Below are 16,478 nucleotides of genomic sequence, written 5' to 3'. Positions count from 1 at the left end.
GTTGAGAAAGAGTATTCCTCTTACAATAAAGTACTATGGTTTTTTAAATATATATTTATACACTGTAAAAAAAAAAGTTGCTGCCTTAAATTAAGTGCAATCAACTTGGATGTTTAAGTAGTTTCAACTTAAATTACATTAAACTTGAAAATTAGTAGAATCTTATATAACGTACAAAAAAAGTTTCTTTTGTCGTTTAACTTATTTTGATGAGTTAAGTTTTTCTCGAGAAAGTACTTTTCAATTCATTCCAAGGATTATTTTTGGCGCACCCAAATACATTTAAAAAGATCTTAAAGGAATAGTTCAACCAAAAATGAAAATTCTGTCATCATCTACTCACCCTCAAGATCCGATCCTATATTAATCTCTTCTGCTGAAAAATAAAGAATACATTTTGTAAGCAAAAAGTTGATGGGCCCCATTGACTTGCATAGTATTTTTTTTTAAATATATATATCACCTGTTTGGCTACAAACATTCTTCATAATATCTTATTTTGTAAGACATTTATTTAGGTTCGGAAAAAATTGAGGGTGAGTAAATTACAGAATTTAAATTTTTGGGTAAACTATCCCTTTAAAAACATCCCGTCCATTATTCACCAACGCATGTGATTGGTCAATCCTGTAAAGCGCTGAGAAAAGTAACAGTCTTGAAAATAATTTTCACCCGAATGACGATTTAATAGCTTAATTGAGTTTAATTGAAATTAGGCAGTGAATAGTTAAAATAGGACACCTATTATTTTGATCTGTTGTACCTGACCAAACAGATTCAATGAAAAGTAAACGTTTCTTTAAAAAGAACTCATTTTCCCAACAATCCAGTCATCGAGGCGCTTGTTGATGACGAATCCGTTACGTTGAACGTCGGCGGACTCACGCGTAACGTTACCAACTTCATTGCATTTTGCTGCAAAGTAGCACTTATGAGAAAACAAACGAACAAATAAAAAAAGCTCTTTTGAACATTGTATTGCAGAACTCTGATTATGCGCCATACAAACGCGTGTTTCAGTCACAGAGAGACGATTGATAACGCTTTATTTTGATTTACGTGAACACGTTTACTCATTTTACAGGTTAAAATGTAAAGTTTAATGTAAAATGTCCAACAAACGCGTTTGATAAAGCCGAATGTCTTTTCTTCAGAGGACATCTAACAGTGCTCGATGAGGAAGTCGCGGTCTGACTTGAAGAAATGGACAGGATATGACTCAAAAGCTCATGAAAAATTGTCTATACCAGAGATTATAGCGCCGTAAACTATTTTGGATTGATTATTGAAACATTTCAAGTATAAAGGTAAGATTGGATCTCCAGCATATAAGATCCTGCATCGTTTGATCGCAGATGATACTTGCTCTGATGTTTGTTTGCATCGACATTAATTTTAAAGTGTGATTTAAGCGTCTATATTTATTTACATCACATGTTTGCACTACCTTCAATAATGTACCTATGTGTGTGTGTGTGTGTGTGTGTGTGTGTGTGTGTGTGCGTGCAATAATTATTTATGTTCAGCAATGCTGCATTTATTTGATTACTGTAAAAACAGTAACATATTAAAAATAAAATAACGGTCTCTTTTTTATTATATTCATTCATATGCTGTGAATTCTAAGCAGCTATTACTATGTTGTTTAATATGGTCTTACAAAAGAAAAATTAGCATGTTTGTGCATTTTATAAATTTGATATGATTACATACAACAGCATTTAAAACGTTTTATGTTGCTTAATATGGACATACATAAACACTTTGTCTCTTTCTTTCTATATATATATATTTTTTTTTTATTATTATTATTTATTTTAATAACATGTTTACTGTTTTTACTGTGATCAAATGAATGCACACACACACACACACACACACACACATACATACATATATATATATATATATATTATGTATATGTATGTATCTATATATAGACACACATATACATGCACATATATATGATTGTAACATTGGCTCAAGCTTAGTGTCTGGTCTCCCTCATAGGTCAGTAAACACAGATCCTCCTGGCGCCTGTCAGTGTTTGTGTGGAGCAGCTGTGTCTGTGTTTACTGTCCCTGAATGATCATAACGCTGGAGCAAATGTTGATGCTTACTGGTGTAAAATTAATACAGACTGATTTACTGTCATCACAAGCACATGCTGCCATTACTATTCAGATCAAGTATGTAAACTTGCTGTGAGTTTATGTTAGAAGGATCTTAGGGGATTTGCAAGAATCTTGTATCATAACTTCTTAAATTAATGACAGTAGGGAATGATATGCCATAGTATTACCGTAGTGTGATCCGAGTATATGTAAGTTGGGAACACTCAAAGCCTTTATGTATAATGCATTATTAATGTGTTTATAATGTATGTATAATGCATTAAATCTTGTCATAAATAATTGTAACCAAAGTTAAAATGCATTATAATATTTGCAGATTCCTTGGTACATCTGAAATGTGGTGTTTGTCATATGATTGAATGCATTATACTTTCTAAAGGTGTAACAATGAATAGATCAGTACTATAATGAATTATAACTGTGGTGGTTACAATTATTCATGAGACCATGCAATGCATTATAACTTGCATTACAAGGCATTATTTATGCATTAAAATACTTAAGTTTATTATATATATATAAGACTTTATATGAATATATATAAAGACCTTAAGTAAAGTTTTGCTTGTGTTTTTTGTTGTAGTGATGGTAATATGTTATTTTAGTATACCATGGTATTACAATTTTATATTAATTAGTAGTATTTTTACATTTTGTTACATTTTTACTTATATTATTTATAAAGAAAATATATTATAGATATTTTATACATATATTATACATGTGTATATAAGTTTATGGTCACAGCCAGTCTGCAGGGTGTGTTGTGTACAGTGTCACCATGACAACACAGTAAGTGGACCTTTGACCCTCGGGATTGAGGTGGAACCATAATAATATCCACCAGCAGCCGGGCTTTATGATTTATGAGCGCTGTATATCAGACATGTGTTTCTGAGCTGATCTCTGTCCGTGGATTTACTCTCAGTCAAAGGTATTTAAATGACTTGCATGGCTTGTTCAGGTTCTTGTGAACTAGTTTCTGTTAGAAAGCTTCTGACTAAAGCACACCGGTCTCGGTTTAATGCAGATTTTAGCCAGGTCAGGTAAATATGAAATATATTTTATTTTAGATTGGTTTTGAGTTGTTTTGTGTTAATGTATTTGATTTTGAATGTATTTTTTAATAGTGCTTTTTCACAGTATGTTTCAATACATTGATGGAGACAAACCAGTAACGTTAACCACTAACTTAAGCTTTTAGTGCACTAAGAAAAAAGGTTTTCTGTGCACTATTTTGTGTAAACAGTTTCAAACGTAGTGGAACGCTCATTCTGAGAAGTGCTCAACTGAATCAACCCAGTTTTGTTTTGTGTGTTGTAAGGAGTCTGAGCTCAAACTGAATTCTCTCATCTATCCTTACAGACCATCCCATAAGACGTATCGCCATGACAACCTCAGCGCCACTCCGGTTACGTGTCTTCTCTCTCAACTGCTGGTTAGTTCACTCTTTACATCGATACGCGTTTCCTTTTGCTAAAGAAATGTGCACAGGATTCTGATATTCCTAATTAATCTATCTAACAGATCCTACTGGGAATATTTTATAGGATTCCATCTTAAAAAGAAAAAAAATGCCAAAACAAATGATTAAAATATTATCTGAAAAATATTTACTTTATATTAGCTTTCTACAAGATATTTGTTTTCATACCAAGTGATAAAACAATTTTTTTTTATTCAATGAGATATTTAGAATAAATATTTTTCATTTCATAAAAGTTATAAAACAGAAAATATGTATATAAACATTTTTACTGTGTGTTGCAGAAATTTGCATAAGCAGATTTGTGATTTTAATTTCTTGCTGTTAAAATAGATTTTGTAAAATCTTATTTTCTCTCAAATGTCTGTGCACTGAATTTATATCATTTACTAATAAATGCGTAAAGTATAAAACGCATCAGTTTGCTGTGATTGTTTCAGGGGGATCAGATACCTCAGTAAGAACTGCAGGGAGAGATTTGTCCTGATCGGAGATCTGCTGAATCAGGAACAGCTTGATATAGCGTTACTGCAGGAGGTGAAGCAAACTTGCACACGTATAGACGTTTACACACACACACACACACACACACACACACACACACACACACACGCACACACACGCACACAAAATATACAGGGATTGGACAATGAAATTAAAATGCCTGGTTTACCACAGTAATTTATTAGTATGGCCTCCTTTTGCATCAATTCATCTTGGGAATGACCGACACAAGTCCCTCACAGCGGCCAGAGGAATCTTAAGCCGTTCCTCTTCTGGAACATTGACCCGTTCACTAAAGCCCTGTTTACTCCTGCTTATTAAGATGCGTTCTGGTCGATCGGATCACGAGGAGACGAGGGAGACACATTCCCATTTACAGCTGCTGTTTTAATCCGTCTCTTTTGTCCACTTTCAACCACTTCTGTCCCGATTTCTTCGAGTGGAGGGTTTAATGGCGGGTGTTTTTTTCAGATCTTTTGATCTGATGGACAAAATAAGCTTGTGCAGTTTACATATGAACTCGACCGGAGACGACGGAGAAACACACACACAGAGAGCATCAGCTTTAGTTTCTGTTCTGACAGACGCAAGACCAGCCGAACACTGAGTGTGTGTGTTAGAAATCAGGAATGGTGAGAGAACATTGTGATGGGACGTTTGTGGTCTTCAAACCAAACTTTGGTGTCCAGCCGACAAAGTTTAAATCCCGTCTGGATAGTGCGCTTCCCATGATGTTTAATGTTAAGTAAGTAGGCGGAGAGAAGAGCGTTTTTTTGTGGCTGTTTGAACACATTCGTCCACATGAGGGTTTACACTACGAAAGCAATCCGGTCGAATGTGTTTTCAACTACCTCTGGAAGTGTTCGAAAGTGGACAAGATCAAAACATTTTAGACCCTGTTTACGCCTGTATTATTTAGCGTCGTCCACTTGTGATCCGACACGCCACCACCTTCAGAGGACAGTGTGTGAACCATTAGGCACATGTTTCTCCAGAACGGTTCGGTAGTCTTTGACAGAGACGTGTCCATCAAGCACAGTAGAGAAACCCATGATATTCAGCCCAAACCATCACTGATCCACAGCAACAGACCCGTGTTCACCGTAACTCATACGGTGTGGGAAAGACACTGATGGACTCATCAGAGAACAAGACATGTTTCACACTGTCCACATCCCAAGATTTCCTCGGTTAACACCAATGAAAGTGACCCATTGATTCTGACACAGGTGACCAAAGGTTTGGCTATGAATATTGACTCTGTGGAGCTCCTGACAAACAGTTGTGGTGTAAAGAGGAGTCGGGGTGCGCATTTAACAGTGGAGGTATGCCAACAGTAGAAGAAGTAGTTTTATTTATATTGCTCCTTTCCGTAGCTCAAGGTCGCTTTACATTGTACATTACAATACATTTACACACCTGCACACACATTACAGTCGCATAGGATAAATACAGTCACATTATACGAAATACATGTTAAATAGATCTGAGTCTTGAATGAAGCCACAGATGAGAAATTTCGAAGTGTAAGGGGTAGTGAATTCCATAATTTTGGAGCGTTAACAATAAATGACCTTCCACCTACTCTAGACAACCGGAAACAAGGGACGGACAATAAACCAAGTTCAGCTGATCTAAGGGACCGGGCAGGGCAGTAAGTGTATATCAGACCATTTAATGGCTTAAACGTTAGAAGCAATACCTTAAAGTGGATACGTGATGCCACGGGTAGCCAGTGAAGGTGATGAAGCAGAGGAGTAATGTGAGGAGAGAACTCTTGCTGCTGAACATACTGTAATCTTGCAATAAGTTTCTTTGGCAGACCAAGAAATAACCCTGGAGACCACAGCTCTCGATACACCACAAACTCCTGCTGTCCTGGTCACAGATGCTTTTGAACTCTATGTCTCCCATTATGTTGTGTGGATTGCAATATTTAAAGTACTGCTGTTTTATTGCTCTACTAATTCAACCTATATAAAACCTCCAACACTATATTGGCCAGTGTTTCGGTTTCGTTGTCTGACGCCTGGTTTGCTGTTTTTAATAATTTTGATTGTCACATATTCCACACTTTTAGAGGAGCCACTTCTCTCACAGTTTAAAAACGATTATTCATCAATAAATGAACTGTTTCAACAATATGATTCAGATACATCTGTTGTCTTTTAGCTGATTGTTTAACAATTAACAGGATTGTACTGTAGAATGACATGTTTTTTGGGGGCTGGTTGGTTACAGGTCTGGTGTGAGAAAGACTTTCTGTTTTTAAAGAAGCAGCTTGGCAGTGTCTATCCGTTTTCCCATTATTTTAAAAGGTAAATCATCTTTAAATGCATGAATATATCAATGAAGTTCTGTGTCCTTGAAAAGTTATTTTGGCTTAAATCCACACATTTATAAGTACAGGGACACAGTTGTGAATGCATTTTCTCTTAAAGTAACATTTTTTCGTCTTCAGTGGATTTATAGGAAGCGGACTGGCCGTGTTTTCCAGACATCGAATCCATGACGCCTTTCTGTACAGATACTCATTAAATGGATATCCCTACATGGTGGGTCTGATCAATTATATGTACAGACATCCTGCTTTTCTACTCTTATATAAATGAAGTTTCCTCTACTGCATATTTAAGAAATTATCATATTCACAACATGGCGCATCCTTGAGTACCTTATTGCATCGGTTCCCAACAGGGGGGTCTCGGCGAGCTCTTTGGTTCATAAAGCAGCAGTCCATAAGTTTTTGTATGTTCAAAATTGACTAAATTTATATAATGAGCGAGTACATCATGAATCCATTTTTCAAATCGTGTTTTTCTCTTATCCTGAGTCACTATGGTACACCTATAATAAGTATTTATATTGGGACTATTTTACACTGGTTCGGGTCTCACCGCTCACTTTTTTTGCAAGGCCGTTCACATTTCCAATTAAATGCAACCTTTTGTGATCTCCTGTGTGAACGTGAACGTGACCCACATGCGCAGAAGAGTACTCAACAGTCAACGACGTCACTTGTTGTTTCACTTCAACGCAGAATTATAACGTTTGTCGCATATCAATGACGTGCGGGTCGGATACATGTGACCTGGCCGTTCAGATTGAAGTCGCATTTGAAAAAATCGGATACATATTGGATTTGGACCACATACCCAAGTAGCCTGGGTCGCATTTAAAAAGATCGGATCTGTGTCGTTCAAACTGTCATGAAAAGATCATATACAGGTCGCATAGGGGCAAAAAATCAGAATTGGGTCGTTTCAGCCTGCAGTGTGAACGTAGCCATAATGACGCACTCCTCACACTAATAGATAAAGCCTCACAAATAACATCCAAGTATTGAGTTCCCAGACACCAGTTATTTTGTAATGGCCTTTATTAATTATCTTTTCCTTACACACCAGTTTGAATACTGATATTTTTGTTATTGCATTTCAAATAGGGCCAATTAATAGGCTACTCCTAGGCTTACGTTTTTAAATTACAAACGGCCTACTGATGTTTTTGTTATAGTATTTTCAATATTATATGCTATTATTTGTGCATAAACATATCTGTTATAGTAATAAACATACTGTTTGTTTATAAACAAAACATTTTGTCATCCTTTGCTGCAAGCTTACAAGCGACAATATCATTATATGTGAAGGGGCCCTAAAATATTTTCTTGGGAAAAAGGGGGTCTCAAACAAAAAAGGTTGGGAACCACTGCCTTATTGCATTTATAAAATACCTAATAATGTACATAATAAAGATATTATGGTTTTAAACATTATTTTACATCCTAAGGAGTCGAGCCTGTAAACCATACCTCCATTATTGACACATACTTACTTTTGTGTACATACTTGTAACATACTTACATCGGTTGTTGTAAATAATCTAACTTCTACTGTATGTTCCATTTATGTGGCGTCAGTTTCCTCTTTCAGTGTCAGGCCTGATTGGTTGGTCTATAAAAGGCTTGTTAATGATCTGATCTTGTGTCAGGCTCAACATGGAGACTGGTTTGGTGGCAAGGCTGTCGGGAAGGTCCTGTTTAACATCAGTGGGCTGAATGTTCATGTCTTTGTAACTCATGTAAGTTCATGCAAAATGCGTGTACAAGTCTTATTTTACTATAATTTATATATTATTAAAGTATTTATTAATATTTTGAATTTACTGTTTATTTTTCATTTTAGTTATTTTTGCCATTAGGATTTATTATATGCTTTCCATTTAGCTTTAAATTATTTTTATTTTTATTTCAATTTTAATACCTAAACTTAAACTTGTTTCATTTCAGTTAATTGCTAAGGCAGCATTTCGAATGTTCATTTAAGTTTTTAGGTAACACTTTGCAATAAGGTTCCATTTGTTAACATTAGATAACTACATTAGTTTAGTTAACATGAACTAACAATTAATAACTTTCTAAAAGCATTTATTAACCCTAGTTACTGTTCATTTCAACATTTGCTTATACATTATTGAAATCAAAAGTTGTATCCGTTAATATTATTTAATGGACCTGAGCTAACATGAACAAACAATGAACAGTTGTATTTTTATGAACTAATGTTAACAAAGATGAATAAATACTGTAAATTGCTTATTGCTAGTTAATGTTAGTTAATGCATTAGCCGGTGTTAACTAATAGGGCCTCATTGCTAAATAAATTTTTTTTTAATTATTCTGATTTCTTTTGATTATTTTAATTTCTTCTATGTAAAGCACTTTGAATTACCACTGTGTATGAAATGTGCTATATAAATAAACTTGCCTTGCCTATTGTAAAGTTTTTCATCTAATTTTTCACTTAATTTTAGTGTTATTTTCAACTACCAATTTTTTTGTTGTTGAATTTCTGTTTAACAATAACAACACAGGCCTGAATGTTTGTTTATTCCAGCTGCATGCAGAATATTGCAGAGAGAAAGATTCATATCTCCCGCACCGAGTGGTTCAAGCCTGGGAGCTGCAACAGTTCATAAGGTCATAAGTCTCTTTTTGCAGTTTTACCCATGGCTGTGGGTTTATTTTCATGCCTAATATGGTTTTTAATTGCTTGATATTTCAATGAAATGTGCCTGAGATCACACTGATCTGATCAGGGATTTTGTTGAAAATAAACATAAGCCACTCAGATTTCTGCTCTGATTCCTCAATGCTTACGACTCCGTGTGTTTCTCGAAAAGGCACACTAGTTCTGGAGCGGACGTGGTGATTCTGGGTGGAGATCTGAACATGCACCCGGACGATCTCGGTACCAGACTGCTGAGAAACTACACTGGACTGCTGGATAGCTTCAGTGAGGCCCACAACTTTGACGTTAGTAATGCAGCGTGATCCTGTGATGACTGTGTGTGTGTAATGATATCGCATAGCTGTCTAAGGCCCTGATTACTCCTGCTATTAAGATGCATTCTGGTCGATCGGATCACAAGTAGACGAGGGAAACACATTCCCGTTTATGTTTTAATATGGGTTTATGGGTGGGTGTTTTGATTTCAGATCTGATGGACAAACGGAGACGACGGAGAAACACACACACAGAGAGCATCAGCTTTAGTTTCTGCTCTGACAGACGCAAGACCAGCCGAACACTGTGAGTGTGTGTTAGAAATCAGGAATGGTGAGAGAACATTGTGATGGGACGTTTGTGGTCTTCAAACCAAACTTGGGTCTCAAGCTGACAAAGTTTGAATCCCGTCTGGCTAGAGCACTTTTAACTTCATGGGATTTAACCTAACGGGGTTTAACCTTTGTTGGCTGAAGACCCAAGTTTGGTTTGAAGACGACAAACGTCCCATCAAAATGTTCTCTCACCATTCCTGATTTCTAACACACACTCAGTGTTCGGCTGGTCTTGCGTCTGTCAGAACAGAAACTAAAGCTGATGCTCTCTGTGTGTGTGTTTCTCCGTCGTCTCCGGTCGAGTTCATATGTAAACTACCCAAGCTTATTTTGTCCATCAGATCAAAAGATCTGAAAAAACACCCGCCATTAAACCCTCCACTCGAAGAAATCGGGACAGAAGTGGTTGAAAGTGGACAAAAGAGACGGATTAAAACACCATCTGTAAACTGATACGCGTCTCCCTCGTCTACTTGTGATCCGATCGACCAGAACGCATCTTAATAGCAGGAGTAAACAGGGCCTAAGTTAGGATTTATAATGACATCCTGTCGTTAATATCAGGGATGTGAGGAAGGATTCACCCATATATCTGAAAACCCTTTCACACACACGGATGGTCTCGTTCAATTTGGGGGAGGAGTCCGGATAGACTACATCCTGTTCAAGGTGAAGGATAGATAATACTACGATTTTCTACTATTTCTATTATATTAAGAGTTTTCTGAGACTCAAACTGTTGCTTATAGTCTGGTTTAATGATCTGAACAAACCTTAACCCAAAGTATTAAACTCATCCCGCAGACATACATAAATGATACCTCAGAAATTTCTAGTTTTCTAACTATTCTTAGAACTATAGATTCTTCTAACTATTAGTTTTATCCTTCTTTGCTCGTATGCACATAAATACTGACAGTGCTGTTTCTCACAGGGATCAGGGGAAGTAGATGTGAGCTGTGAGTCTTTGTCCACCACTAAGGGTCCAGTTCCTGGACAGCCCTTTCCTTATTCAGACCACGAAGCGCTCACTGCAGAGTTCCTGTTTACGCCAACTAAAAAGGGAAATGGATCCAAAGAGAGAGAATATGGCTGTATTCCAGGTACTTGACCCAGTTTTTGGGGTCTTGAAATATTATTACATGCATTTTTGCATGCAACAACAACGCCAACACAATAAACCCTTGCTGTTATTTTCTGCTCCATAATAAAGTTTGGAAATTGACTGTTTTTTTTAAATGTCAAGGTGTTTTAAAGGAACAGTTCACCCTAAAAATATTCATGTACTCACCCTCATATTGTTCCAAACTCACATAATGTTTTTTTTTTCTTCGTGAAATGCATTGAGAAATCTTCACATAGCTTGTTTGAGGAGCTAGTACCAAAAATTATCCTTATTGATCCATCAGATCATTTTTCCCTTGTGTTCCATGGGAAAAAACAACACTTTTGGGCTTGAAACATCATGAGTGTGAGTGATTTATTTTCATTTTTGGGTGAACTACTTCTTCTAAGATTGTTTTGACATCATCAACTATTTGAGGCTGGTAATATGTTTAAAAAGAGGTTTTTGAAAGAAGTATATTTTATTTGATAAAAAATACAGTAACAGTAATATTGTGAAATATTATTGCAATTTCAAATGTTTTATATTTCAATATATTTTAAGTTTTGTATTTATTTGATTTATTCCTGTGATCATTTCTCCAGTTTTCAGTGTCACATGATCCTTCAGAAATCATTCTAATATGCTGATTTGCTGCTCAAAAAACATTTCTGATTAACAATGTTGAAAACAGTTGTGCTGCTTCATATTTTTGTAGAAACCGTGATACATTTTTCTTTTCAGGATTCTTTAATGAATAGAAACTTTAAAAAAAAAACAGCATTTATTTGAAATAGAAATTGTTATAGACATTAAATGTCTTCTGATCAATTGTATGTGTCTGACCGCAAACTATTTAATGCTAGTGTATGTATGTTTCTCTCTTAGATAAGCTTCCTGAGCTGGTCAACACAGTCAATGAAGCTCGTACTGAAGTAAAGGTGGGTCTACACTGCTCTGAGCGCATGCGCCACACCGCGGCTCGTACAGGCATTATGGGTCTTGTCCTGCTAGTACTTGAGTTAGCCATCGCCGCTGTCCCATTGTTTGCTCTGGGAGCTGAACAGCCCTTTCCTAAAGCCTCTTTCTACCTGCTGGGGGCGCTGTGTTTTGCTGTCCTCCTCTCTACACTGATGCTGTACGTCTTCTACAGCATGGAGGTGAAGGCTCTGCAAGGCACTGAGGACCAGATGAGACTGGCACTAAGTAGCCTTCAGGAACGGATTAAGGAGTACCCCAAGGTTTTATCATCGGACCATTTGCGAAATTCACTAGACAGCAAGGATTCTGTGCAATGGTAGCAAGAAAGCTGAACTAAATGTGGTGTTTGGATGGAATACTGAACTGAAACTTTATGAGAAGGAGAATGGGTCCTTATTTTTGATGTCTTAACTGAACTGAACGCAACCAGTTGTAACATGCAGGTTTTTTCAATATTAATATATATATATATATTTTTTTAACTAGACATTGAGGATAAATCTTCTGGAAACAAAGAAAGCAGAAAATTAGACAAGTTAGCAAAATCAATAATTCCACATCGATTTCACTTCGACCTCATTTAGTTCTTCAGTCCAGGGTCCTCAGCAAACTTCCAAGGAGGCCGCATGATGACTTAAAAGTGTATATATATATATATATATATATATATATATATATATATATAATTCATATAATAATTACTTAATATAGTTATTATAATGCGTAAGTATTTTTTTTTAGTAATTATAGGAATATTATTAATAATAATTTTAATGTAGATTAATATGATTAATTTTAAATATATAACAATTAAAATGCTAAAAAAAAAACATTAAATCATGAACTGAATTGCATTTCTTTTTTCCCCTCAATAATTAATAAATTATTTTTATTGAAAAACATATAGTTCTTGAAACTTCTGAAATCATATGTATGTATGGATACCTATAGATTTAGAACCACTGCTGTAGAATTATTTACCACTATGAATCACATATGACAGCTCATAATCACTTGCTAATTGAATATTCCTTTGTTCACTTTTTTAAATGGAGACCATTTAAACCATTTATGTTTCTGTCCTTTATATGTCAAATGTTTCCAATCATCCACTTTTGAAGTGCTTTCATTGTAAATGTGAATAGTTATGTTCATGATAAGGCCATTTTGGGACACCAGAAACAATCTCATATCTCCAGCTATCTTACAATTTCTGTATTGGAAAAGTCAAGTGGAGAAAGAGGAATCATATAGTGCGCCGTAATAATGCGGTCATTTAAATTGTTTTGTCAAACCACTCCATATAACTGTGTCCATAAAGTTATTTTCCTTTTGTTTAACCTGACAACGACCTCATTTATCTCTAATATAACTGTTTTGTTACACAAGTCTACCTTTTTATAAATAAATAAATAAAAAATGCAAATTTTTCCGCAAGCTGGTGAAGTTGTATGTTTATTTTACTATGATCTACTTGCCACAAGTATGCAGTGTTGTTAGAAGAGTTATAAGAATCTTTGGTGAGTTAAGAAAAAGTTTCATGGTAGCTATTATTATTACCCAAATATATAGTATATTTACCACTATGAATCACATACGACAGCTCATAACCACTTACTGCATTTAGTAGATATTTAAACCGTATTATTTTTTTTATTTATTTAACTTGCAGCATGATAATGCACGGCCCCATGTTGCAAGGATCTGTACACAATTCCTGGAAGCTGAAAACATCCCAGTTCTTGCATGACCAGCGTAGTTCGTTTTCGTTTTGCCTAAAATTAAGTTTGGCCTTTCTCAGAGTTTTCATCTATGAAAATGCTAAAATAGACATATTACGCAACTTTAGTAATCACAGCAAAATTACGTTTTTAATATGTTTATTTATTCTCACTTAAGTACAAGAGAAAGTGAGCTCACCTCGTCTTTGTTACTTAGGACAAACATTCATTGTCTGAAACATAGACTGTAAAAAAACGCCTCTTCGCTCTCTTCCATTGGTGAGAAGTGAAGCCGCCAGTGTCCCGGGACACCTCGGGACCCGAGTCTGCGCTGTAGCGATATGCAAGGGGAACTTGAGGTTTTTGAAGAATAGAGAAAGTCTTTGGAACGTATTATACATTTAATACTCTCGGAGGCATAGATGTTTTGTTGAAATGTAATTTTTCTGCTGACAAAAATCCGGTAAAATTGGCCAGTTTTCACGGGCAAGCTCTGCTAGCATGGAAATTGGTATATAAGCAGAATTTTTCACCACACAACTATTCAATATGGAATAATAAAGACATACTATTTAAAAACAAATCACTTTTCTATCATACTTGGTTCAATGAAGGGGTTAAATTGGTAAAAATTCCAATGGATATTTGTTATCATATACTGAATTTCTAAAAAAATTTGATTTACCAGTTAAACCAAGAGAGTTTGCTATTGTTCTTGACGCGATTCCAAAGAGTGTGACGATACTATTGAAAAACGCTGACTCAGTGGAAAATAACATGGACAATCTGTGTGGTAAAATGTTCATTAATAATGTTGATGTTTTAAAGCAAAAATGTAGCAATAAGGAAGGCTCTGTCTTTTCCTGCAGCAAGATTCGTTTGGTCTTCTTTATTTGGTGATATCTCTTGGGTTAAAGGAAATTACCAAAATAAGTTTTGTGTCAATAACAAAATTAAGGAAGTGTCTTATAAAATACTTCACAAAATGTATCCTGCTAAGCATGTTTTGGAAAGATTTAAGCTTAATATTTCATATACTTGTGAATTTTGTGCACTAGAAAAAGAAATAATTTTGCATCTGTTTTTTCACCGTATTTACTCAAGATTATTTTGGAAAGATTTAGAAACCTTTATTAATAGAAAACTGAAGTGTATGATGGAAATTTGTGTTTTTGATGTGCTTTTTTATACTCAGAATGACAATTTGGAACGTAAAGAACAACATATTATGCAGTTTTTGTTTTATTAGGAAAATACCATATACATAAAAAGAAATGGGCTCAAGGTAAACCAATTTTTTCACATGACTTTACACTATATGTAGCTACATCTTTTGGAACAAACTAAAATCAAAAAAAGCAATTGAAAACATGTAATACTTTGAAAGCACAGGATTTTATGTAAAACAGCTTTTTTTATTTTTTTTATTTCCTGGCAGCTAATTTTAATGTGATATTGTGAATATGAATTACCTCTTGTTCTTGTGGCATTGAATAAAAAATTAAAATAAAAAAGTAACTAAATAAAAACAAACTTATTTTAAAAACAAACAAGCATGATAAAAACTACAGCAAATGACAGAAACCATCTTTGGAAAAAAAAATATTTTAAGTGTAATTTAATTGTTTAGTTTACAGGGGGGGAGTTTATGATCTATACTAGGACCAGCCACCGGGGGGCGATCGAGACGCTTTAGCTTCACTTTTCCGGGCTTGAGCTGAAATTATGGAAATGATACTCTGTCATTTGCAGTTGACACATTGTTGATGAGACATTTGTCGAGCGAGACCTGCCCATACAGAGGATTTCTTATCATGGGTGTGTCAGACCTGCTGTCTGCACATGTGCTCTTACTAATGCTGTCTGATGGCCTGATGAGTCTTCAACACGTAGTCATGGAGGTTCTCAGCTTAAGCTCTCATGGCTGCAGTCTTTTGTTCATATTGGAAAATAAAGTTTATAACTCCAATAACTCCATTATTTCGAGTTAATCAGATCGGCAATCCTAAACCTTTCTGTTCTTTACATGTTAAACTTGATTGGCAACTTTTCCCTCAGAAAATGTTTAGCCTTTATATATTCAGCTATAAAGACCCATTTATACCGTATGCGGATCTATATATATATATACAATAGTATATATTTACGGTTTGTGATTGCACAGTAAAACATTCAAGGCTCATTGGGGCAAAACACAGTAACATTTTGAGTTATGACCAAAAGCAGGTCTGTTAGACTATGAACTGTCTGTGACAGATGGGTCAGGCTTCAGTACAGAGAAAAATTTGAGAAATTATATTCATAATTATATTAATTATAAGAACTTAATTTCTAGAATAGTATGTTAAGCTAATTGTAGTCGCAACATGCTTTTTAATTGTCATATTTACTTCACAATAAATGCATTTAAATCAATGTAATTACCTTGATTTAACTTGTGCAGCAAATATATGTACCAATATATGTATTTATCTTAGTCAATGTTATTTTCAACATTTACTGATACATTATTAAAATAAAATTTTGCATTTGTTAACATTAGTGTGTAGGCTACTGACATGAATAATTAACCGTTGGATTTGTATTTACTAACATTAACAAAGTTGAATAAATACTGTAACAAATGTAACATTATTACTCATTGTTAGTTCATGTTAGTTAATAAATTAACTTATGTTAACAAATTAGACTTTATTGTAAAGTGTTACCAATTTATTTTATATAACAAATGAATCATTTTTTTTTCATCTGATTTTATTATTTTTATAGAAATAGTTTGGTCCTGAATGCTAAATACTATATTGCTGGTTACTGTATATTATTTAAAGCATCAAGCGCCGTTCTCTTATTGTTTACAAAGGGACTATATTTTCTAGCGGAAGTATGTCACTAATGAATTTGCGTATTTTTAAAAAAATGCTTT

General features: G+C 34.9%; 1 protein-coding gene across 1 annotated transcript; it reads left to right on the top strand.

Annotated features, from left to right (window-relative positions):
• The first annotated feature begins 787 nt into the window (after positions 1-787).
• On the top strand, positions 788-12,581 carry smpd2b (sphingomyelin phosphodiesterase 2b). Its single transcript, XM_077197763.1, has 11 exons — positions 788-1,307; positions 3,501-3,573; positions 4,062-4,158; positions 6,367-6,443; positions 6,587-6,680; positions 8,119-8,208; positions 9,024-9,106; positions 9,310-9,442; positions 10,313-10,417; positions 10,683-10,851; positions 11,742-12,581. Exons 2-11 carry the CDS (start codon positions 3,524-3,526, stop codon positions 12,152-12,154), a joined length of 1,311 nt encoding a protein of 436 aa, XP_077053878.1. The 5' UTR covers positions 788-1,307; positions 3,501-3,523; the 3' UTR covers positions 12,155-12,581.
• Positions 12,582-16,478: the final 3,897 nt, after the last annotated feature.

The sequence above is a fragment of the Siphateles boraxobius genome, unplaced genomic scaffold, assembly GCF_051911475.1.
Source record: "Siphateles boraxobius isolate OS27281-9 unplaced genomic scaffold, OSU_SipBor_1 41, whole genome shotgun sequence".
Classification (NCBI taxonomy): domain Eukaryota; kingdom Metazoa; phylum Chordata; class Actinopteri; order Cypriniformes; family Leuciscidae; genus Siphateles; species Siphateles boraxobius.
The sequence above is the reverse complement of the archived record's forward strand: the minus strand, read 5'-3'. Positions and strand labels throughout refer to the sequence as shown.